At 42.3% G+C, this 25916-nt stretch overlaps 1 protein-coding gene across 2 annotated transcripts in view; it reads right to left on the bottom strand.

Annotated features, from left to right (window-relative positions):
* Window positions 1–5354: 5354 nt before the first annotated feature.
* The window catches only part of SSH3 (slingshot protein phosphatase 3), a 161622-nt gene continuing 141060 nt past the window's right edge, over window positions 5355–25916 (bottom strand). For both annotated transcript variants that reach the window (XM_075349154.1, XM_075349153.1), the window contains exons 12-14: window positions 17207–17407; window positions 15098–15545; window positions 5355–8921 (exon numbers count right to left, since the gene is read on the bottom strand). In XM_075349154.1, coding sequence (XP_075205269.1) covers window positions 8661–8921; window positions 15098–15545; window positions 17207–17407 — 910 coding nt within the window. In that variant the 3' untranslated portion in view covers window positions 5355–8660. The remainder of the gene's footprint in view (window positions 8922–15097; window positions 15546–17206; window positions 17408–25916) is intronic.

The raw sequence follows: 25916 nt of genomic DNA on the forward strand, positions 1-25916 counted from the left end.
ATACTTTCAGCATGGTCAGACCAGGATTGTGTTTTAGCGGCCTTTGGGCTTGGTTTTGAATCGGCTAGAGTGTATAGATGGCGACTTAACGAGTCTCTACAGGCCAATCAGGAAGTGAGGGAGCAGGTTGAGTGAGATCTAGAGTCTTATTTTTCCACGAATCTAGCGCCTGATACCTCTGAAGGCAACCTTTGGATGGCACATAAAAATGTTATCACAGGCACAATCATTAAAATAGCCTCAAAAGAAAAAAAAAAAAAAAAAAAAAAAAAGGAGAGAGACAGGACAAATGACTTTACTGAAATTGGAAACAGCGAATCAATCAGAGCCAACTTTGCACCTTATGAAATGTATAGCAGACACAAAAACTCAGCTACAGACCCTATTAACAACCGCTACTGAACGGGCAGTAAAATGGACACAAGCGACCTACTATAAATTGTCCAACAAAATGGATAAGCTTTTGGCCAGGAAACTTGGAGCAAGAGAAAGAATAAATTCAGTTTACACAATAAATGATACTCATGGGGGTCAAACAACACAACCAGATAGAGTATATCAAACATTCCATAATTACCATCAAACTCTTTACACACAACTATCGTCCCCTACCATAGGTGCAATGGACGATTTTTTTAAACTCTCTCTGTCCCATCCTTTACGACAAACTTTTCTGCCACCCTGCAAGCAAAGGCTACGGAGGAGGAAGTGGATGCGGTGGTTAAAAAATTAGACCCTTACAAAGGCGCCAGGCCCTGATGGACTATCGGCAGCATATTATAAAAAAATTCTCCCATATATTAAACCCCACTATTTGAATCTATGTAACGCCATCATAGATGGTAAAGCAGTGCCTCCAGAATTTTTATTGGCCTATATCACGGTCACACCAAAACCAAAAAAAGACTCCCTACAGGTAAATAATTATCGACCCATTTCACTTTTAAATGTAGATTTGAAGATATTTACTTCGATTTTAACTAACAGAATCAAATGGAGGACTTCAGGCTCTTGTCCACCCCGACAAGGTTGGATTTATTCCGACACAACAAGCGCCAGACAATATCCGGACAAACCTCAATATCATACAACACACTAATAACTCCAAATCCCCATTACTCCTCTTATCCTTTGACATAGAAAAGGCCTTTGATTCACTTACTTGGCCGTACCTATATAGGGTCCTGAACAAAATGGGTTTTTACGCATAACTTTATACGTACTATTCAAATTTTGTATGACAACCCCAAGGCTTATTTGAAATTACCCACAACTAACCCTCAACCGATTTGTATCAAGAGGGGAACTAGGTAAGGATGCACACTGTCGCCGACACTATTTGCGTTACCAATGGAACCATTGGCACAAGCCATTAGAGAGCATCCATATATATGGGTTATAACATTGGGTCAGAATCCTACAAGCTAAGCCTGTTTGCGGATAATCTCTTATTAACAATCACATCCAAACATACTTCGCTTCCCAATCTATTGTCACTCCTACATCGCTTCGAGACTCTCTTTGGCCTCAAGGTAAATGTAGAGAAAACAGAGGCACTTTTTATAAATACCCCAAATACCACTCAAAACAATATCCTTTCAAACTTTAAGTTCCAAAAACAAACACACTACATCTCACACCTGGAAATTAAATTAACTAACCATAAATCTACACTATTCAAATGGAATTTATCTCCTCTTATTCAGCAAATGATTCAAGATTTCACTAATTGGTCACATCCTACCATCTCATTTCTGGGTAGAACCCATGCTTTTAAGATGACCACATTACCCAGATTCTTATATTTGTTTTGCACGCTACCTATATTTTTGCCCCAAAATATGTTTAAACAAATTCACTGGGAAGTCTCCAAATTTATCTGGAACAGCAAAAGGGCCAGAATTGCCCAACAAACCTTGTTTCGACACAAAAAATGGTGCGGCATCTCCCTCCCTAATTTTTTCTTATACTAAAAAGCGACCATGCTTGCTCAAATAACTACCATTGAGTTGGGAAACAAAACGCCTAGATGGGTCACTCTTGAAAACACACTGCTAGCGCCCTATACATTAAGTGGATTAGTATAGATGACTGGCCTACTACCTCTCAAAATAGCAGAATTGACGCCATTTTCATACGCGATGATTACACTTGAGATCCAACAGGTTTCAATTCAAGCTACAATCGAACCCATCCCCTCTCTTAAACGTCTTTAATAATCCAATGTTTATCCCAGGGGTGGATTCTAGAAAGTTTTATTGGTGGAAACAAAGAGTGGTTTCTCGGTTAAGACATCTGACTTATCTATATTCTCTTTACTCTAAGGTGGAATCTATATTCTCTTTAAGGTGGAATTCATTGAACGGTTTGAGCCTCCAGTGGATGAAAACTTTAGAATTGAACAGGTATTTCATTTTGTCAGTTCTCTGCTGGGAGAGCGTAGGTCTTTGACCCCGACTGCTTTTGAAAAAGGTGCACTTTCGACCCGTGAGGGAGAGGCACCATATCCAGGATATATAGCACAATGAATAGACCTGCATCAGACCTTAAACTGAAGGTAATAGATCAGTGGGAGGAAGATCTGGGTTTCTCCATGTCCCTAGAACAATGGAATAAATGTTATGAAGACCTCACCAGGGGAAGTAACCAAGTCTCCCTCTCTGAGAAGTCTATAAAACTCTTCCATAGGTCCTACTATGCGTCATCTATTCTTAGCTCCATATACCCTGGGACCACAGACAACTGTTTTCGGGGTTGCGGATGGAAAGGGGACTTGGCACATATCTGGTGGACCTGCCCAATAGTTTCGGACCTCTGGAGGGAAGTGGGATCTATCACAATTTCTGTGACAGTCAAAACAAATTCCCCAGAGTTCCTGTTATTCAATCACTGTCATAGACTGATAAGTTTCATCATATTAGCCAACAAGATATATGTTGCCAGTCAATGGAAATATATAGAGCTCTATATAGACCTCTCTAGAGCTGCAGTCATACAAAATGTCCATAACATTATATTATACGAAACAATTGAGGCAATCAGGTCTGACACTACTGAATTATTCCATAAGGTCTGGGACTCATGGGTACAGTCTCAATTACCGCTCTCTATGACCAGCACCATTTCGATATCTATGTGATGTGCAGTGTATTGTAGTATAATCATTACGCTTTCTCTATATAACTTTTTAGACGATAACTCGAAGTGTATAGATTAGATGGAAGTGACACCGGTTTTCCTTATGTTATTTATAATCTGATTTCTATTTCCTTTTAATGTTCTCAGGAGATTGGATATCTCCAACAGTTGTCTTAATGTTAGAAATTGAGTGGTTTGGAGGATTAGGTTATACTCAGGATACTATAGAGCAATATATGACTTTCGTGCCTGCGGTTATAAAAAATAGCTGCTGTATAATAAGCTGTGAACCTTAAGGGCATTATCCCCTGTACATTTTACAATGTTGTAATATGTTTGTTTATTCTTTGAATCTCTCAATAAAATAATTGTTGAAACTAAAATTAACCCAATCTTGTTACCAGCAATGCAAGCAATGCGTTTTGAAGAATAAAAACTTATTTCAGTTTGATGGAATAAAACTAAAAATGGAAAAGAATGTTGCATGAGCATAAAGGATGGGATGGAGGAGATGGCAGATTTTGGTATTGTACATTTAATAAAAGCATAAAGTAATACAGAGTTTTCCATACAGTTCACCAGTGAGGTAGAGGAGTGCTTCCTTGCTGCGTATAAATAAAGGCCATCGTGTTTTTAGAGCATACCGATTTTGTTTTTTAGGGTGACTCCTCCCAAGATCAACAACTTCCTATCACTTTATTATGGTTTTCTAACATTTTATTATTCAGCTTTTCATTTATTGTTCGCCCATTAGTCTATTTAAATGTATAAATGTGATAAAAAAAAAAGAGACTAAAATAAGAAAAGTAGTCATAGACCCATCCCTAGTATCAGCAAATAATTCTAGGCTCTTCCTTCAAGCAAAGCTCCACAGCATAAAGCAGTTCTGTAATATAGTAGTAGTAGTAATAATAATAAGCTGGACACTAATAAACTATAGACCCACAGTCGATAGTAGTAAGTAGCAAATAGGGTCAAGGAGACATACAAAATCCAAGGTTGGAACAAAGACTCCTAAAACTTAACTTTTAATAGCATGAAAGTTAAAAGTGACAAAGTCACATAAAAACGTGAACATAAAATTAACATGTATGTTAGGTCACACCAAAGGACAACAAGGCCCAGCATACATGTACAGCATAGAAGACAAACAAACAATCCCTGTGAATAGCAGAATTCACAATGGTATCAAGATCCCGTACTCACCCGTGAGGGGAACCAACCCTCAGACAACAGGGGAAAACTGGGATTTTTTGTAAACAGAGTGAGACCCAAAATTGATCAATTCAGACCACTACAACATCATTTCCAAATAATGACGGGTCATATTTCAAAATAAGGAAGGATCTCACCCAATTTGGCTCATCAAAGGATTTCCATCACAGGGTATTCAGGTATGACCGACCTTCCTCTTTATAGTTGCCACCTTATTCCTGTTATGATGGATCAAAATTCCTCCCGACGCGTTTCGTCATCACCTTTACTCATCAGGGGAGTTTTATACCATTCACAATAACAGTGTCTCCCATCAAATCATGTGTATATAGATTCTGTGCGGCACAGAATCTATATACATACGTGAAACAAGTGCGCCCGTTTGTGTGGAAGAACCCATGATGCTGATTTGATGGGAGCCACTGTTATTGTGAATGGTATAAAACTCTCCTGATGAGTAAAGGTGATGACGAAACGCGTCGGGAGTAACCTTACAGACCTGCACATTGTGTGATGACAGGAGGATTTGCATCCTGATCCGCAATATGAAATTTTGATCCATCATAACAGGAATAAGGTGGCGACTATAAAGAGGAAGGTTGGTCATACCTGAATACCCTGTGATGGAAATCCTTTGATGAGCCAAATTGGTTGAGATCCTTCCTTATTTTGAAATATGACCCGTCATTATTTGGAAATGATGTTGTAGTGGTCTAAATTGATCAATTTTGGGTCTCACTCTGTTTACAAAAAATCCCGGTTTTCCCCTGTTGTCTGAGGGTTGGGTTCCCCTCACGGGTGAGTACGGGATCTTGATACCATTGTGAATACTGCTATTCACAGGGATGGTTTGTTTGTCTTCTGTGCTGTACATACATGCTGGGCCTCGTTGTCCTTTGGTGTGACCCAACATACATGTTAATTTTATGTTCACGTTTTTATGTGACTTTGTCACTTTTAACTTTCATGCTATTAAAAGTTAAGTTTTAGGAGTCTTTGTTCCAACCTTGGATTTTGTATGTCTGCTTGACCCTACCAGTTCTGTAATATACATTGATGACCAGAACGGATCCCTTTCTAAGCAGATAATACTTGACAACCACTGAGTAAGTTTGCGTTCTTGAGATATGTCCATGTCTGTAAAGAAAATTAGGAACTGTCACAATTTCCATAAGAACACTGCAGTAGCCCATCAATTCCCTTTAGGCAATGTAATGGTAATGGCACCTGTATTCTGCTGCTGGTGGCACTGGCAGGGCAGCTGCAGGGGTTTCCTGTACTGCTTGCCTAATGACACCCACTTGAACACAGAATCACAGAAGAGTGACTATAAACATTAAGTTTTTGTTTTTTTGTTCTTTTTCCTTCAAAAAAGTGCATGTTTTAGTGGCGGCAGCAGGAAAATAAATATACATTGTATACAGGAAAAAAGATTAAAAGTTCATACTGTAATCAAGGTGCAAATTGTGGTTTTACTAAGTATATTGGCAGGTTTACATACACACACATACACAGTACCAGTCAACAGTTTGGGCATACCTGCTCATGTAATAGTTTTCCTTATTCTTACTGGGATGTGCACATTTTAGATTCAAACTGAAAGGAGCAGAATCATGAAGGAACGTATGTTTTGCAGAGCCAGTTTTGGTACACAGCTCCATGCAGCGTTGAGCCCTATTCCATAACTGTTCTAAACCAGAATATGGAAAGAACCACACAGCTAAGAGATACAGAAAAAGAAGCTGCAGGATTCCCTTAAGACATAAAGGTCAGTCTGGAAAAATACGAGAATCTTGAAGGTATCCTCAAGTGCAGTCATATAAACCATCAATCACCATATTGAAACTGACTCTCATGAGGACTGCCCCAGGAAAGCTAGACAAATAATTACTTCTGCTGCAGAGGATACGTTAGTCAGACAGCCTCAGAAAACACAAACTGAGAGGGCTTCAGATACAACTCAACATCATGTGTCCAGAGGAGACTGCGTTAAGCTGACCTATGTGATCAATTGGCTGCAAAGAAGCCATTATTGAGGACCTAGTTTGGGCCAAGCATCACAAGGACTGGACTTTGGATCAGTAAGATCTATACTGTGATCTGATGAGTTAAAATTTGAGATTTCGGGTAGCAAATGCCATGTCTGTGGGAGATGTGGATGGTTACTACATGTGTGGTACCGAAGGTGGAGGAAGGATGGTGTGTTGATGCTTTGTGTCGGTGTTGGTAATTTTTCCAAATTTATGGCATACTTACCCAGCATGACTACCACAGCATTCTGTAACAACATGCCATCCCATTTCAATTGTAATTAATGGGACAATCATTTGTGTTGCAACAGGACAATGGCCCAAAACAACTTCAGGCTATGTAAGGACTAAAGGCCCCGTCACACTAAGCAACATCGCTAGCAACATCGCTGCTAACGAACAACTTTTGTGACGTAACAGCGATGTTGCTAGTGATGTCGCAGTGTGTGACATCCAGCAACAACCTGGCCCCTGCTGTGAGGTCGCTGTGTGTGACATCCAGCAACAACCCAGCCCCTGCTGTGAGGTCGTTGGTTGTTGCTGAATGTCCTGGACCATTTTTTAGTTGTTGCTGTCCCGCTGTGAAGCACACATCGCTGAGTGTGACAACGAGACAGCAACAACTAAATATGCAGGCAGCAGGAGCCGGCTTCTGCGGAGGCTGGTAACCACAGTAAATATCGGGTAACCAAGAAGCCCTGTCCTTGGTTACCCGATATTTACCTTTCTTACCAGCCTCCGCCACTCTCACTGTCAGTGCCGGCTCCTGCTCTGTGCACATGTAGCTACAGGACACATCGGGTTAATTAACCCGATGTGTGCTGTAGCTAGGAGAGCAGGGAGCCAGTGCTAAGCATTGTGCGCTGCTCCCTGCTCTGTGTACATTTAGCTGCAGTACACATCGGGTAATTAACCCCATGTGTACTGTAGCTAGGAGAGCAAGGAGCCAGCGCTAAGCGGTGTGCGCTGCTCCCTGCTCTGTGCAGCTGCACCCTGTACTCTATACCCTATATATGTACCCTGTGCAGCTGCACCCGGTGTGCGCTGCTCCCTGCTCTGTGCACATGTAGCTGCAGTACACATCGGGTAATTAACCCGATGTGTGCTGTAACTAGGAGAGCAGGGAGCCAGCGCTCAGTGTGCGCTGCTCCCTGCTCTCTGCACGTGTAGCTGCGTGCGCTGGTAACCAAGATAAATATCGTGTTGGTTACCCGATATTTACCTTAGTTACCAAGCGCAGCATCTTCCACGCGGCGCTGGGGGCTGGTCACTGGTTGCTGGTGAGCTCACCAGCAACTCGTGTAGCGACGCTCCAGCGATCCCTGCCAGGTCAGGTTGCTGGTGGGATCGCTGGAGCGTTGCAGTGTGACATCTCACCAGCAACCTCCTAGCAACTTACCAGCGATCCCCATCGTTGTTGGGATCGCTGGCAAGTTGTTTAGTGTGACTGGACCTTAAGAAGGAGGGGGCTAGTGTGTGGTATCAGATGACATGGCCTCCACAATTATCCTACCTCAACTCAACTGAGATGTTTTTGAATAAAATGGACCACAAAGTCAAAGCAGCCAACAAGTGCTCAGCACACCTGGAAACATTCAAGACTGTTGGAAGCTATTCCAGGTGACTAACTGATGAAGCTGCTTGACAGTATGCCCAGGGAGTGTAAATGTGTAATCAGAGTATAAGAGAGCTATAGTTTAACTCATAGCTTGGTTTGTTTTACACGTTTGTTTTTTTTGTTTTTTAACCTTTTTGTCCATAAATTTGCCTTCACAGTTTTGCTGCCTTAAACTTACAATATGGACATTCCAATAACAAGGTAATCCATTGCATAAACAGGTGCGCCCAAAATTCCGACTGGTACTGTACATATAAAGCTATCTGTGTGTATCCATGAGAGAAGTTGCATTTATGACTTATGTATTTGTTTAGAATATGTTATCTCATAAAGTCTATAGAGCATTCAAAGAAACCTTGTGGCATAAAGGGTTCTCCATAGCCAAATCCGGTAGCAAGGTCCAGCACTGTACAAGCAGTCGAAGAGATATTAACTTGTATTGATATGAATAAGTATGTGGTCTTCAATGCGGACAACAGCTCATATAGTGATGCTGTCCTTGAGTCTGTCTCATTTTAAAGCTAAAGTTTTATCCATTGCGATAACACTTTGAAGTAAGAAAAATTAGGTAGAGCATAAAAATAATCATTGTATAAAAATAATCTCCATAGTTATACACTGTCCACATCTTCAGGTTCAAAGGCAAAGAAGTGGGTTATTTAAAGTTCTTCTGGTGTCTCCCCCACATTACTCTGCCGAGTGATCCTGGCTTTGCGGGTGAGGTGCTCGGCCTCCTGTAGGCGCTTAGTGACAAGCGCTGCCCCTTGAAGCTCGGATACAGACTGAGACTTCACAGCATGGCCTGTCCGGGATGACTCTACAGATCGATGAACTCCAGGCTTCTTTTTGTGTCTGGATGGCCGGTGGGCAGATGATGTACTATTGGGGGCTGGGGAAGAAGGAGCGCTACTTCCAAATACCTATAAAAATATACAATTATAGAAAAAGTCAGTATTGGGATTTTTGTTTTTGTGCATTTAATATCACATCAGTTTACATGAAGATTATATGACCATATTCCACTTACATTTTTAGGCTTAACATTCTATGCTGATCTGTGTAACTTAAAGGCAATCTGTCAGCAGCTGACACCAGCATCAGATAGAGACAAAGACCCTGATTCCACAGAGGTATCACTTAAGGTCCAGTCACACTAAGCAACTTACCAGCGATCCCAACAACGATAGGGATCGCTGGTAAGTTGCTAGGAGGTTGCTGGTGAGATGTCACACTGCAACGCTCCAGCGATCCCACCAGCAACCTGACCTGGCAGGGATCGCTGGAGCGTGGCTACACGAGTTGCTGGTGAGCTCACCAGCAACCAGTGACCAGCCCCCAGCGCAGCGTGGAAGATGCTGCGCTTGGTAACTAAGGTAAATATCGGGTAACCAACCCGATATTTACCTTGGTTACCAGCTCACGCAGCTACACGTGCAGAGAACAGGGAGCAGCGCACACTGAGCGCTGGCTCCCTGCTCTCCTAGTACAGCACACATCGGGTTAATTACCCGATGTGTGCTGCAGCTACACATGCACAGAGCAGGGAGCAGCGCACAATGCTTAGCGCTGGCTCCTTGCTCTCCTAGTTACAGCACACATCGGGTTAATTACCTGATGTGTGCTGCAGCTAAATGTGCACAGAGCAGGGAGCAGCGCACAATGCTTAGCGCTGGCTCCCTGCTTTCCTAGCTACAGCACACATTGGGTTAATTAACCCGATGTGTCCTGCAGCTACATGTGCACAGAGCAGGAGCCGGCACTGACAGTGAGAGCTGCGGAGGCTGGTAACAAAGGTAAAAATCGGGTAACCAAGGACAGGGCTTCTTGCTTACCCGATGTTTACATTGGTTACCAGCCTCCGCAGAAGCCGGCTCCTGCTGCCTGCACATTTAGTTGTTGCTGTCTCACTGTCACACACAGCGATCTGTGCTTCACAGCGGGACAGCAACAACTAAAAAATGGCCCAGGACATTCAGCAACAACCAACGACCTCACAGCAGGGGCCAGGTTGTTGCTGGATGTCACACACAGCAACATCGCTAGCAACGTCACAAAAGTTGTTCGTTAGCAGCGATGTTGCTAGCGATGTTGCTTAGTGTGAAGGGGCCTTTAGTTTACTGTGTGCAGCAGTTATGATAGTCATAGTTTTCTCTCCTGCTGCCTGTGTACCTGTATTACCCATCGTTCTGTGTACATTGTAGAGTGACAGCTATCAGTGCTGGGGGCACGGGTGGACTAGGTGGTGGGAGGCCAATTGTCCTGTTGTGATAATCTCCTGCCGATAAAACACTGATTATATTGAAACAGCACAACATAGCCCAGTAAGTGGCACATGATCACTGTAATCAGGGTTTCTGCACCTACATTATGGTGAAAAAAACCTGCTGACAGATGTGCTTTAATATTGTGCAGAGCTGATACAAAGTTTCCAAACTCTATAAACAAAGTTAACTGATGTGTGACTACCCAAAGCAGCCACTAGGGGAATTATTGCATATAATTGAGTTCAATATATAAACTGCATGAGGTGCAGGCAACAAGCAGAAAAAATATTATGCTTTAAAGTGGCCAATCTTTGCTCTTATCTCTTTTCCTCTATTCCTCTAAGTAATCAGTTATTTGTTTGTTTATTCAAATCCATTATATGGTTCAGAATATTTGGGTCTTTTTATTTACTAATGTTATATTCCTTACCAAGGGGACGTTGCCTACAGGATAATATTGCAAAGCAGCCTAAAGACAACCCTGAGAACAAAGCCCACTGGCAAAAGGCCATACAAATCATGACTAAATTAAAAGATAACATTTCCCTGTAACTAGACAATGGAAAAATAAAAAAATATATATATTAGTCAGGGGAACAGTGGGAATAAAACAAGAGCTCTGGAAATCTAACATCTAGTGCAAGTGTGTTCATTCCATGGGCAGGAGCATCCACAGTAAGGTGTTAATGAAGAAGACCATCAGTATTCGGTGTAATCTGATCACACCAGGCAGGTTCTTCACTAGGACAACTGATACAGAAATGAGAAACAAGTGAAAGAGATGGTCGATGTCTGATGCAATGTACAAACTATGCAGATTGCACCAAACACTGATCGTCTTCTTCATCAAGACCTTGAGTGCCCCAGGAAAGGACAGCACTTGCACTAGATCTCCGGTGCGAAAGGAATGGACTGAAAGAACCGTGACCTGTCAATCAGCTAGAGGCAGCAGGTAGGGGAATAGGGAAGAGAGGTAGCAATAAGTGAAGTCCCCAACTACTAAACTTAAGGCTTATTTGCATAAAATTCAACTAAAATGTAAATTTAGATTTCTAAAAAAAAGGTATACATATAATTTGCATTACAGTGCATTTATGTGGATGGCATTAGTTTGAGGTATAAAAACCTGATGACAGTTCTGAGATAGTGTACAGTCATGGCCAAACGTTTTGAGAATGACACCAAAATTATTTTTTCACATGATCTGTTGCCCTCTGGTTTTTAATTGTGTTTGTCTGATGTTTACATCACATACAGAAATATAATTGCAATCATATTATAAGTACCAAAAGGTTATATTGACAGTTAGAATGAGTTAATGCAGCAAGTCAATATTTGCAGTATTGACCCTTCTTCAGGACCTCTGCAATTCTCCCTGGCATGCTCTCAATCAACTTCTGAACCAAATCCTGACTGATCGCTGTCCATTCTTGCATAAGCAATGCTTGCATTTTGCCAGAATTTGTTGGTTTTTGTTTGTCCACCCGTCTCTTGAGGATTGCCCACAGGTTCTCAATGGGATTAAGATCTGGGGAGTTTCCAGGCCATGGACCCAAAATCTCTATGTTTTGTTCCATGAGCCATTTAGTGATCACCTGTAATACTATTGTATGTACTGAGGATTTCGATTGCGTTAGGGCAATGACAACCGGAGACGAGTTCTTGGTGCAGAGATGTTTATAATATGTAACCAACGATATGTACATTAACGAAACAAAACACAGTAGAACAATAAACACAGGAAATACCTTCCAGGATCGGAGCGAAGGGAATTCCCGGGGCCACGCACCGGACTCCCCCAGGGAGACCACCAAGAGCGAACCCCTATACAGGGACTGTCTGGCAATCACCCCAGAAGGCCTAAATGCGCAGCAGCCGGGACACAAAGGGCAATAGGTATAGTCCAAAAATGTCCGCACGAGATGAGAGTCCAGAGTGGTTACGAACCGGAAGGAACCGGGCAGAAGTGCTGACCAAAGACGGCAGACGGAGTCCGGGCACAGCTTGATGAGTCCGGGTGAAGTCCAGAGTCGGTGTCGGTTGTTTTTCGGGAGGATCCAAAATGTCAATCAGGAACCAAGAGCAGCAAAGCAGGAGTACACAGCAAGCAGTATACTCAGGCACTGGACTAAGCTTAGGGGCGGCCTTTTAAACAGCTGGACAGGAAGTAGGGCAACAGAACAGCAAACTCCATGTTAACCGAGGGCAAGCTCTTTCAAAAGAGAACTGGAAATCCCGGAAGTCTGACATCACCTTTGCTTTATGGCAAGGTGCTCCATCATGCTGGAAAAGGCATTGTTGGGCGCCAAACTGCTCTTGGACAGTTGGGAGAAGTTGCTCTTGGAGGACATTATGGTACCATTCCTTATTCATGGCTGTGGTTTCAGGCAAGACTGTGAGTGGTGCGATTCCCTTGGCTAAGAAGCAACCCCACACATGAATCGTTTCAGGATGCTTAACAGTTGGCATGAGACAAGACTGGGGGTAGCGCTCACCTCTTCTTCTCCTAATAAGCGGTTTTCCAGATGTCCCAAACAATCGAAAAGGGGATTCATCTGAGAAAATGACTTTACCCCAGTCCTCAGCAATCCACTCCCTGTACCTTTTGCAGAATATCAGTCGGTCCCTGATGTTTTTTCTGGAGAGAAGTGGTTTCTTTGCTGCCCTCCTTGAAACCAGGCCTTGCTCAAAGAGTCTCCGCCTCACAGTGCGTGCAGATGCACTCACACCAGCCTGCTGCCATTGCTGAGCTAGCTCAGCACTGCTGGTAGTCCGATCCCGCAGCTGAAACAGTTTTAAGATACGGTCCTGGCGTTTGCTGGTCCTTCTTGGGCGCCCTGGAGCCTTTTTGGCAACAATGGAAGCACTCTCCTTGAAGTTCTTGATGATGCAATAGATTGTTGACTGAGGTGCAATCTTTGTAGCTGCGATACTCTTCCCTGTTAGGCCATTTTTGTGCAGAGCAATGATGGCTGCACGTGTTTCTTTAGAGATAACCATGGTTAACTGAAGAGAAACAATGATACCAAGCACCAGCCTCCTTTTAAAGTGTCCAGTGGTGTCATTCTTACTTAATCATGACTGATTGATTGCCAGCCCTGTCCTCATCAACACCCACACCTGTGTTAATGGAACAATCACTAAAACAATGTTAGCTGCTCCTTTTAAGCCAGGAATGCAATGCTGTTGAAATGTGTTTTGGGGTTTAAAGTTCATTTTCTTAGCCAATATTGACTTTGCAAGTAATTGCTGTTAAGCTGATCACTCTTTATGACATTCTGGAGTATATGCAAATTGCCATTAGAAAAACTTAAGCAGCAGACTTTGTAAAAATTAATATTTGTAGCATTCTCAAAACATTTGGCCATGACTGTATAGTCTTAAGGTACCGTCACACATAACGAGATCGCTAGCAAGATCGCAGCTGAGTCACGGTTTCCGTGACGCAGTTGCGATCCAGTTAGCGATCTTGTTATGTGTGACACCTACCAGCGATCAGGCCCCTGCTGTGAAATCTCTAGTCGTTGCAGAATGGTCCAGGCCATTTTCTTCAAAGGCGATGTCCTGCTGGGCAGGACACATCGCTGTGTTTGACACTGTGTGGCAGGGTCACAGTGACTGCTGAGATCGTTATACAGGTCGCTACTGCGACCTGTATTGTTCCTGCATCGCTGGTAAGATCTGACTGTGTGACATCTCACCTGCGACCTCCCAGCGACTTACCTGCGATCCCTATCAGGTCGGATAGTTTTCGGGATCGCTGGTAAGTCGTTGTGTGTGACTGGGCCTTAAGCCTTAAAATGGGTTATGTGGGACTATTTAACCTTTTTACTTTGAGCTTAAAGGGAATCTGTAAGTTGATTTTGTAGTACAATACTAATGTTATCTTTAAATAGGGCTTAAGGAGACCTTTCAGAATCACTAACTTTTATAGCTCTACATTATTCTGTTTTAAGCTCCAAAGAATTCATTGTGACTACAGTCTAGCACCTACCAAGGCCAGGCAGGTAGACAGAGTGGGAACAGATCGCAAAACCCGACCCACAAATTCCCACCCTGGTTATCAAATAGCAGTGCATTACTGTAACTTTATTTGCACATATTCCAGAAATAAAACATCCATCTCTGAACAAAAGCTATGCTTACATACAGCATCCTAGCACCAGTATAGCACTGGCTTTACTTTATATATGAAAGTCCTGCTGGGTGGTTCTCTTTAAGCCCGATTTAAAGATAATAGTATTGTGCTACAAAATCACCTCCCTTTAACACTAGAACTACTGAGGTAGTCATTTTGACTACTTTGCACTATGTATTTCTATATAGGTGTCACGAGTCCAGTAGTTCTAGTGTTAACAGGCACATAGTTGATAACTACTGGACTGTTGTGCGCGGATCCCATCTCTGCCAACACAGACCAGTCATAGAAAGCCATTGAAAGAGATTCAGTGATTTCTCTTCCAATCTGCTCTGTTGACGGGTCGTGACTGCAGACATGTTTATTAGAAGCTTGCTCCCCGCTGCCTTACTAATGGACGTTGGCTGTCAATCAGTATGACGTTGGTAGTCACGCCCTGACAACAGAGCAGCACGGAAGAGATGCTCTGTTGATGTGGAGCAACTGAATTGCCGGCAGAAGCAGCCGGTGGCCAATCTCAGCTGGCACCGGGTAGAACAGGCAGGCAGTTAACTACTTGCCTGTTTTGTTTTTTTTCCCACTGTGAGACTAAAAACTAAGAAAAAAGAAAAATAGTCCTGGATAACCCCAGGAAGTGCTGGAAGATAGTAAGCAGGCTAATGATTATAAAGCGCCAGATTCCATGTGTACTTGCCTCATCTATAGAGGGGTTCTCCTCCAGCAATCCAGAACTCTTTTGGCTTGAATCTGTTGAGGTCAATCCACCTTCATGGATTCCAGCATCTTGCTCCTCTGCTTTATATAAAGGCTCTTCCTGGTCAATAAAACTTCCCTCTCCCTCCAATAAACTCTCATCCAAGGAAGATACACTGTCTAGCTGATCTGACACACTCTCTTGACTTTCAGACACAGTGTTCAGCTTCTCCAAATGTCTACCATCTTCACACGTGGTACGCTCCTCTGGTGCAATGTCTGATGTATCCATCTCACTGATAGATCTCATGAGAGCACGCAAGTTCATCTTCCTCGGTCTATTGTCAAGAGATATCTCAGAAGACCCAGACAGAGCTTTTGGAAGACTTGGTAGTTGTGAGGAGGGTGATGCAGAGTTCAAATGCCATAGATAACTGTGTCTTTGCTTACTACAGGAAAAAAAGATGATATAGAGAAGTAAATAAAAGGATATTTATCAAGTCTACAAATAGACCAAGATCAAGCAATAGATAAAGGAATATTAAACAGTTTCTCAAGTTTAATATCCTGTGTAACTAGCTATGCCCGACGAGGTAGAGATGCTGCAGCGTCTGGCAAGGGGAGTGAACAGAAGTAAGTGCATTATACTGTAACTATTGCAGGGACTCTTCCAGCTGCCTCTTTGTGGGAGTTTAAACTCATTGTCCTGTCTGTTTTATCAAAAGAGCAAGTGTATGTTGTTCCACTGGTCGTGTGAGCTCAATTATATAAATCAAGTCAATAAAGTACAAGCTCAGCAGTCCACCAGACATCTTAACTAAGTGCACAACTTGTCACAAACCAACAAAAAAAGTTTGGTACCATCTTACCGATTGCTGTCACTATGCAGATCACACAGTGCACAACAAGCAGAGAGGGACAAGAGTAGGTACAGAGGGACAGAGCAGCCCCTGAAATGAACATCACTAATGACGCTTCATTTCAGGGAGGGGTCAGAGGCTCTGACAGTGACCGCAGTGTCTCCTCCTTTCTCTGATGACACTTTAAGTATCCCAGCATGCACTGGGATCCTCAAAAAGAATCATCAGAAACGAAGTAGGAAAAAAAAAAAATCAATAGTAGTTAGTGTAGTCAGGGAAGTGTAGATAATTTTTAAATACAACCATATTGAAAATTAGTTTAGATTGTGGCAATAGGGATTTAGATTGAAATTTCTTTAACCTTTGGACTACTCCTTTAAGGCTATCTTTACACATAGCGTATTAGTTGTGTTTTTTCTGCAGCCAACACACGGTGTTCAAACCCCCCTTTTTTCAGTATAGTCACTGTGTTTTTGTCACTTTGTGATTGCAGATTACATTTGTGCTTTGTACGTTTAAACAAAAGTTAGTTTTATTCAATAAAAAAATGTTTGCTGCATTTTTTGTACATTTTTTTCACTTCCACATTGCATTCAATGGGTGGAAAAAAGCTGAAAATTTGACATAGTGCAGATTTCAAAAACGCTGCAATTCTTAAATATAGTCATCAGGAAAAAACTAGCATGTGCATGAGATTTCTGACGCCTTATAACTTTTGTCTGGTAATGTAGAAAGCAGCGTTTAATTTGAATAGCAAAATGCAGCAAAAAAAAACACCACTGCAAAAATGCTGCGTGTGAACATAGTCTAATAATGGGCGATGTCGTAGCTGGCCCTGCTCCACCTCTTATGACAATGACCTTTTTACAGGCTCGTTAGATAAATTCATTACAAAAATAGCTCCATTCAATATGGCTCCATTCAATATGGCTATTTAACTTCCTGTTGTATCATGAAACAACACATAGTAGTATAAAAAATACCCAGTGGCCAGTTAAAAAAATGGCAAGGTTTCTATTTTTTATTTTTAATAAAAATTGTAATATAGAAAAAAAACATTGCCAAAAATAAAATAAAATATACAACACAAAACCTGATTGAAACAATTTTTCCAGATGACAGCTATCCCTTAATGACAAGGTAAGGGACTTGCGTCTAACTGCAAAAGGATGCAAAGTTCTGCCACTTTTCTACAACTGTTTTCTAGGGAAAGTCACTTGATTAATGTTTTTTTTTTGCATACTACTCACCTTGCTCCTAGGATGCCCTGATATGTCTGAAGCTGTCGCAGAAATCCATTGTTTGGTTGCACAATGCTTCTTCTCTCCTTAACGTGTTTGAAAGCTTCTTCAAAGGTCCACTCATACTCCTTCATGGCATACGCTATAATCGTGGAGGCTGACCGAGAGACACCCATCTTACAATGCACAAGGACACGGGTACCTTTTAGTCTGTAGCAACAAAAGTAAAAGCCAGTTTAAGAATGGACTAGCATCGGTAAGCAAGGCCTGGCAAAACAAGCGGCTGCTAGTCACTACCACGTGACCCTTCTTGGTAAATTTCAGCCAGCGCAGCAATTCATACAGCTCTAGGTACAGAAGCCCTCACAGACATGCACTTTATTCCATAACAACCAAATTACCATAGCCAAGTATAAGTATAAGTATAACTCAAATGCAGTTATCTGCCACTAATGGATGCGGAATGTGGTCATATGCCTGTAAATAAAAATGTTTTCCTGAAATTTTAGTTTTCATCTGGCATACAATATCTAAAAGAAATTCTTTTTTTCTTTTAGGTTACTAGGGCTTTTCTTAATAACTTATGCTCCCCTCTCATTTGCAATTTAATTCCTTGTTGGAAGGAAGCTTGTAGCACAATGCAAGTTTTGTCTGCCAAAACATCTTGAACAGAATATAATTGGCAGCATTTTACCCATACCCCCAAAAAACTATTTACAGTCATGGCCGAAACTGCTGCCACCCATGAAATAGTTCCAGAAAAAGAAAGTATTTTTCCCAGAAAATTATTTCAATTACATGTTTATTTCCTGTGTATCACAAAAAAAAGACAAATTGGACATAATTTCACATAATAATTTGGACATCATTTCACAAACATTGGCCAGACAAAACTTTTGGCACCTTTAAAAACTTGTGGGTAAACAATTTTGTTTCAAGTATTTGAAGCTCATTCAAACTCGCCTGTGGCAAGTAACACAGGACAATATAAAAATCACACCTGAACCAGATAAAAAGAGTTGACTCAGTATTTGCATTGTGTGCCTGTGTGTGCTACACTAAGCATGGAGAACAGAAAGAGAAAAGTCTGAGAACTTGATTTTTTAATCAATTTTGATTCTCAACAAGCTCAAGGTTACAAGTCCATCTTGATGTTCTGAGCTTGATGCTCCTGTGTCCATGGTGCACAACACAATCAAGACTTTTACAAGCCATTGCAGTGTAGCTAATCTATCTGGACGTGGATGGCAGGGAAAAATCGATGAAAGGTTGTAATGCAGAATAGTCTGGATGGTAAATAAGCAGCCACAATCAAGTTCCAAAGAAATTCAAGCTGTCTTGCAGGCTCAGTGTGCATCACTATAAGCGCGAACTATCTGTCAACAATTGAATGGAATGAAACTCTATGTAAGGAGACCCAGGAGGATGCTGACACAGACATAAAAAAAGCTAGAATGCCATTTGCCAAAATGGTCGTAAGACAAAATTCCTTCTGGAAAGCGTCTTGTGGGCAGAGGAGATCAACACAGAGCTTTTTCATAAAGCACATCATTCTACTGTTTACCAAAAACAAAATTATGCCTACAAAGAAAAGAACATAGGCCCTACAGTCAAATAAGGCACAGGTTCAAAGATATTTTGGTGTTATTTTGATGCCTCTGGCACTGGGTGTCTTTGTTGTGTGCAAGGCATCAAGAAATTTGAAGGTTACCAAAGGATTTTGGGTCACAAAGTAGTGTCAGAAAGCTGGGTTTGCGTCCTACGTCATGGATCTTCCAGCAGGGCAATGACCCCAAACATACTGCAAGAAATGGATAGAAAAAGCGCCGTAGAATTCTGAAGTGGCCAGCAGTGAGTCCAGATCTGCATCCCACTGATATCTGTGGAAAGATCTTAAAACTGCAGTTGGGAGAACTCCTTAAATATGAGACACCTAGAGCAGTTTGCAAAAGAAGAATGGTTCAAAATTCCAGTTGAGCGCTTTAAGAAGCTTGTTGATGGTCATAGGAAGGGATTGACTGCAGTTATTTATTCCAAACAATATGTAACCAAAAGCTGGGGGTGCCAAAAATTTTGCCTGAAACATTTTTGGTATTTTGTATGAAATTCTGTCCAATTTGCCCTTTTTTCTCTATTTATTTTTTGTGTTGTTCCAATACACACAAATGAATTAAAATGTGTATAACAAAATATGTATAACTGGAATAATTTTGTGAGAGAAACACTTCATTTTCTGAATAAATATCAATGCACATGTAGCCTTTTCAAATAGCAAAACCTTTAAAGGCCAGTCCATTCCTCCGTTAATGAGAAATCAGCACCTGAATTAATATGCAAATAAGGCTGAAGGACCATGGTAGATCTGAAGCCTATGTCACTCCAGCTCAATTTCCCGCTCAGTGTTGCCTTCTCCTGCTTGGCTGATAGCCTCTATGATGTGTGAGTTCAGATAAGTGAGCATCAGAGTCAGGCATCACAAGGTATGGGAAGAACTCTCTAGTGTTAAGGCCGCGTCACACACAACGAGACCGCTAGGGAGATCGGTGTGGAGATCGGTGTGGAGATCGGTGTGGAGATCGGTGTGGAGATCTGTTGAGTTCTCTTCCCTAATGGGATCTCTGTTGAGTTCCCTAATGGGATCTGTTTCCATGATGTAATAGTGATCTCGTTATGTGTGTCACATGCTGGGCAGGACGGATCGCTGTGTTTGACGCCTACCAACAACCTCCTAACACAGTCCCAACGCCCGCCAAGATCGTTATACAGGTCGCTGATCGTTACTGCATCGTTGGTAAGATCTGACTGTGTGACATCTCACCAGTGACCTCCCAGTGACTTACCAGCGATCCTTATCAGGTCACCGTTTTCGGGATCGCTGGTAAGTCGTTAATTGTGACAGGGGCTTTAGATCTCCAGATCTACCATAGTCCTTCACCTTCCTTTGCACATTAATTCAAACAATGATTTCTCAGTAACGGAGGAACAGACTGGCCATGTGAAGTCTAACAATAGTTAGACTTGTCTTTGATGCACATACACATAGTTTGACGGGTGAAATGCTGCCACCAGATTCCTTTTAAGCTGACCATCATGTTATCTAATGTGCAGGGGCTACCTTAAACTCTATCCTGACCAATGATGCTAAGGAAAGAAGGACGGGACTTGATGAAATTCAACACTTCACCCTTTTATTCCCAGGGAAATTTCAGTTTGTTACTGTACGGTAACTATTTAGCAAATAACATGTAATATTCATGCAAAATTATGAGTCAATTATGGAGATAATGACTGTGAACAGCACAAAAAAAAATTAATACAAAACAAACAAAAAAAAAAGCAACAGCACAAGCAAGGTCAAACCCTGTGGATGAGCGGCAGGGAAGGCAGTAGACAAGAACTGATCCCAGGACAGGCAGGCGTCAGTGTCAGGAAAGCAGGATGCAGGAAGAGTGGACAGGAATATTGCAGCAGTGGTAGCCATGGCTATCCAGCTAGGAAGCATGGTAGATAGCCAATTACACTACAGCAGTGATGAGAATGTCCAATCAGAACTGAGAAAGTGAAGAACAAAAAGAGCAACCTGAGATTATTGTGTATCATCATGATATGACATTACCAAGTGCTGATGATTACTACTAGCAGACAACACACAGCCACATTATTCAATCTTTGGTTACATCCTAAAACTATTCTGTGCACAGTCCAGTCAGTTAATGGAGCCAGTTTACATCTCCAACCTCATACAGGGTGTAATATAGTGGGTGCATTATTGTTTTTTTTCTGGCAACAGTGGCATACCATCAAGAGAGGCAGACCACGCCACTGCCATGGGGCCCCTGACGTGAAGGGGGCCCGGCCCCAGCTGCCCGCTGTGTGTGCATTCTCACTTTCATACTTCCCAGCACCAGCGGGCTGTCCCGGGGAGGTCACCAAGCAGCTGATTATAGCCGCTGGGGGCCCGCATTGTTCAAATAGCTGAAGACTGCTGCAACATCGATATGCAGACGCTGCACACGCGCGGCCTCTGTGAGAGATGCCAGGAGGAGGACAGCCAATCAGGAGAGGGGGTGGAGCTTGTTCAGGACAGCACGTGAGTTTGAAAGATGAAAAACACAGAGCAGACGCAGAGAGCATAATGAGCAGAGAGCATAGAAAACAGAGCAGAGCAACAAGGCAGAAGAAGCAGAATCAGCACCGCAAACAGAGAGCAGAGCACACAGAGAAGCAGAGAGCAGAAGAATCAGAAAGAAAAGCAGAGGACAGGATCTGAACACAGCCAGACCCACAGGAAGTGCAGCAGAGAGGGGAGCCACTAACATCTCTCACAGCACAGGAGCAGGTGAGCATTATAATGTACAAATGTCTGCCTACAGAAACTGCCCTGTGCTGTGACATCCCTGTGTGTATTCTCCCTGCAATGTGACATCACTGTGTTCACTACCTCCGTACAGTGACATCACTGCATGTTACCCCTGTACTGCAACATCACTGTGTTCACTACATGTTATCCCTGTACTGTGACATCACTGCATGTTACCCCTGTACTGTGACATGACTGCATGTTACTCCTGTACTGTGACATGCCTGTATGTTACTCCTGTACTGTGACATGACTGCATGTTACTCCTGCACTGTGACATGACTGCATGTTACCCCTGTACTGTGACATCACTACATGTTACCCCTGTACTGTGACATCACTACATATTACCCCTGTACTGTGACATCACTACATGTTACCCCTGTACTGTGACATCACTGCATGTTACCCCTGTACTGTGACATCACTGCATGTTACCCCTGCACTGTGACATCATTGCATGTTACCCCTGCACTGTGACAGCACTGCATGTTACCCCTGCACTGTGACAGCACTGCATGTTACCCCTGCACTGTGACAGCACTGCATGTTACCCCTGTACTGTGACATCACTGCATGTTACCCCTGTACTGTGACATCACTGCATGTTACCCCTGTACTGTGACATCACTGCATGTTACCCCTGTACTGTGACAGCACTGCATGTTACCCCTGTACTGTGACATCACTGCATGTTACCCCTGTACTGTGACATCACTGCATGTTATCCCTGTACTGTGACATCACTGTACCCTGTACTATGCAGAGTTTTACTATAACTCCTACGGCTATAAAGAGGGTCAAAATCGTTACCATGATATGGGGAAGACAGATGTGAAAATGTATATTGTGTGTGGTGAGGGGCATGAAGGAGGACATCGCTACATTAGGCCAAGTTCACACACTGTAGATTTTTTGGGGGGATTTGTGGTGTGAACCCACTGGTCTTGGTGCAGTGGGCTCTGCTTATTAACTGGATGGTAGCTGTATTCAGACTCTGTGGTGATAATATTTGGTCATGGTGTGGCGGCATTATTGTGCAATGTATAGTAGTATTATTGGTTTTGATATGGTGGGTGTTGTTTAGTAACACTATATAGAATGTGTTATCTGGTAATTATATGACTATTTTGCTGATGCATTACTAAAAAGAAATGTAGATATTTATAGATTTGTATAATTGAATTATTTTTATGCCGTTAGTAAATGTATCAGTAATTACTGTGAGGCACTTGCTAGGACTATTTTTTTATTACTGTTTACTCTGGAGTTCTTTGGTTTGTTGGCTGCGGCGCATTCTACTGTTTGCAGGCGCTGCGGTGCTCAGCGAGCGTCAGGCCCTGCGGTGCTCAGCAAGCGTCAGGCACTGTTACTTTGGCTGCTTTGGTTTGAAAATCCCAGTGCATGCTAGGAGGCTTAAATGAGTCATGATCAGGGGGAAGAGGCTGTGGTCACTGTTGCAGCCTCTGCCCCCTCCCTGAAATTAATTGTCATTAGTGACATCCATTTCAGGGGCTGAACTAGTCACTGCTCTATTGAGTATATGCCGGCTGTCAGTTACAACGGATGCTCAGTAGAATCTTGTAACTGTGTAGAATTCTTCCCAGTGCACAATGGCAGTGCACTCCCTTGCTGGCTCTGATTACAAGTGAAAAGCTGGCAGCAGACCGCACTGTCAGTGTACATGGTAAGTAAAGAACGAACAAGCAGAGACCAGCGCCATTCCCGCAAGTGACATCCCTTCTGGACAGAGCTGGCGAAGGAGTGCACTTTTCATTGTGCACTGAGAAGAATAGTGCAGAGTGACAAGATTCTACTGAGCATCTGTTGGAATTGACAGCTGGTGCATGCAAAGTAAAACACGGATTAGCCCGGCCCCTGAAATCTAGGTCACTGATGATGCTTTGTTTCAGCAAGAGAGCAGAGGCTGCAGATTGACCAGAGTCTCTGCCCCTTAATGATGTTTGAGTATCCCAGGGTGCATTGGGGATTTTCAAACAAAAAGTGTCATCAGAGCGGAAGTAGTAAAACAATAAAGCAGAGTAGTGAGGGAATTTTTCATTAACGTATATTAGAAAAAAGATTGGATTATAACAGATTTAGAAGAAAAGTAGAATTAAGTTTTGGACCACCTTTTTAATGAATCAGAACCAATAAGTATAGGTCACTTATCAGGGGCCACTGCTTTGTGCTTGCCCCCCAGGCCAAAATTTGCCAGCCAGCCCCTGATTCCCAGCCAGCCTGAGTGTCAGACTGTCAGCGTCTGCAGCTCAGCGCCGGCACGTCGTGTACACTGCAGTGTCCCAAAAGCTGCTCCTGCTCTGTTGCTCCTCTCTCTGGCTCAACTTGCTTGTTGACGTACAGCCAGAGAGAGGAGCTTTGGAGGCAGGCGGGTGGGCGGCTGCATTGATGGTTGTACTGCTCACAGGCGGCTCAGCACGGCATCTGCACATGGCAGAGACTCAGATGGACACAACGCACACAGTCACAAAACAGGAGCACAGCACTGCCTAGACTGATGCTCTGCAGACGGATCCGTGCCCGGTAATAGTCTACTTACTGGACTGGTAGATGTAGAGCCTGGCTAGAATAAAGAATAATTCATAATGTGTATATACGCCCCTAGTAACTTGTATGCCGGCCCTCAGTAACTTATATGTCCCTCCAGTAACTTGTATGTCCCCCCAGACGTGCGCTGTTTATTATGTTAATATTTTATTGTATTTTTTTTTTTATCGGGTGGGGGGGCCCTATTCAGACTTTTGCTATAGGGCCCCATGATTTCTATGTACGCCCCTGTCTGGCAACATACATACGCGTCTCTTCTCTACTTGGATCCTCATCTAGTTGTGCAGATTGTGACATCTAGGGAGAGCTTTCGCTCCTGCCAACAACACATGCATTCATAGGAGCTGTGGCATCACCTATAGAGAATTGTGGTGTTATCAGATTTGTAAAGATATATAAGTCACTTACACTGGTCAACTATCTGGAGCTCTCATTTTCTAATGATCTGATACTATAAACAAGCTCTAATCATGCGGTTTTTTGCTGCGGGTGCGTTTTTTTGGAGGGCCAAAAACGCTGCATCTCTGCGGTTAAGAAAAGATGCAGTGTGTGAACAAAGCCTTAAATAGCCCCAGTAGCTAGTATAAAAATTGCAATATATTTTTCTAGGTTTGTTTGTTTGGGTTTTTTTTTGTTTGTCTTTTTTAAGATCATCACATGGGAAAAAATTATATTGGCAAAATTAAAAATACATGTAACAAAAACCTGATTTACACAATAGGTAATTCTTTGATTATACATTCCTTTTAAAAGGTCTAACACTAAGCAGTATTTCTAAATACATATCTTTATGCTGATTGTAGCTCTAGTTCTCTATAATAGGAAGCTGAAGGCCTTGTCTATACAGTACTGTATCTAAAAACAGAGCTCAGACTGCTAACCACACAGAATTAAAGAAAAAAGTGGCTTTAAAGTGAATAATCACTCAACGTTCCACTTCCAAATTAGATATTATCATTCAACTATTTACTAGTCAAAAATTCAGTCTTGGTAAAAGTTGACTGTACAAATATTTAATAGCAGATGGACTTGCGTTGTACATTGGCCATTGAGGAAAAATGTAAGATAGCGGGCACAACAAAAGAAAAGTAACTGAGTAATTAGGGGTGCTACAAAAGCTATGCAAACATGTGCACAAGGAAGGGAAGAGAAAATCTACACAGGATGTATAACTACATACCCAATAGTTAATAAGAAATTAGTTTTATTGAAAAAGTTCTTTTGGACAAACTATCACATGAAAAACAAATGTATCATAATATATATTATATATATATATATATATATATATATATATATATACACACACATATACACACACACACACACACACACACTATATATATATATATATATACAAATGTATCATAATATATATTATATATATATATATAATATATATATATATATATATCACACACACACACACACACACACACACACACACACGCACACACAGTGGAACTTTGGATTAACAGTAACTTGGTTTCAGTGCGTTTTGCAAGACAAGCAAAGCTTTTTACAAATTTGTGACTTGATTTCAGAGCACTGCTTTGAAAGAAGAGCAAATACTCACCATGTACTCTTCTGGTTCTGTCCTTTTACCACGCTCTGAGGGTAACTTTCTGTACATATCTACTTTATACTGTATACCCAGGGCCGTATTTGCCACTAGGCACCCGTGGTCCCGTGCCTAGGGCAGCACGTTGCGGGGGGCGGCACTTTCTGGCAGCCGGGGGGAGGGTTTGGGGGTGCTTTGGGAGGGAGGAGAGGCGCAGTTCTGTCTATTTA

This window comes from Anomaloglossus baeobatrachus, chromosome 5, assembly GCF_048569485.1.
Source record: "Anomaloglossus baeobatrachus isolate aAnoBae1 chromosome 5, aAnoBae1.hap1, whole genome shotgun sequence".
Taxonomy (NCBI): Eukaryota; Metazoa; Chordata; class Amphibia; order Anura; family Aromobatidae; genus Anomaloglossus; species Anomaloglossus baeobatrachus.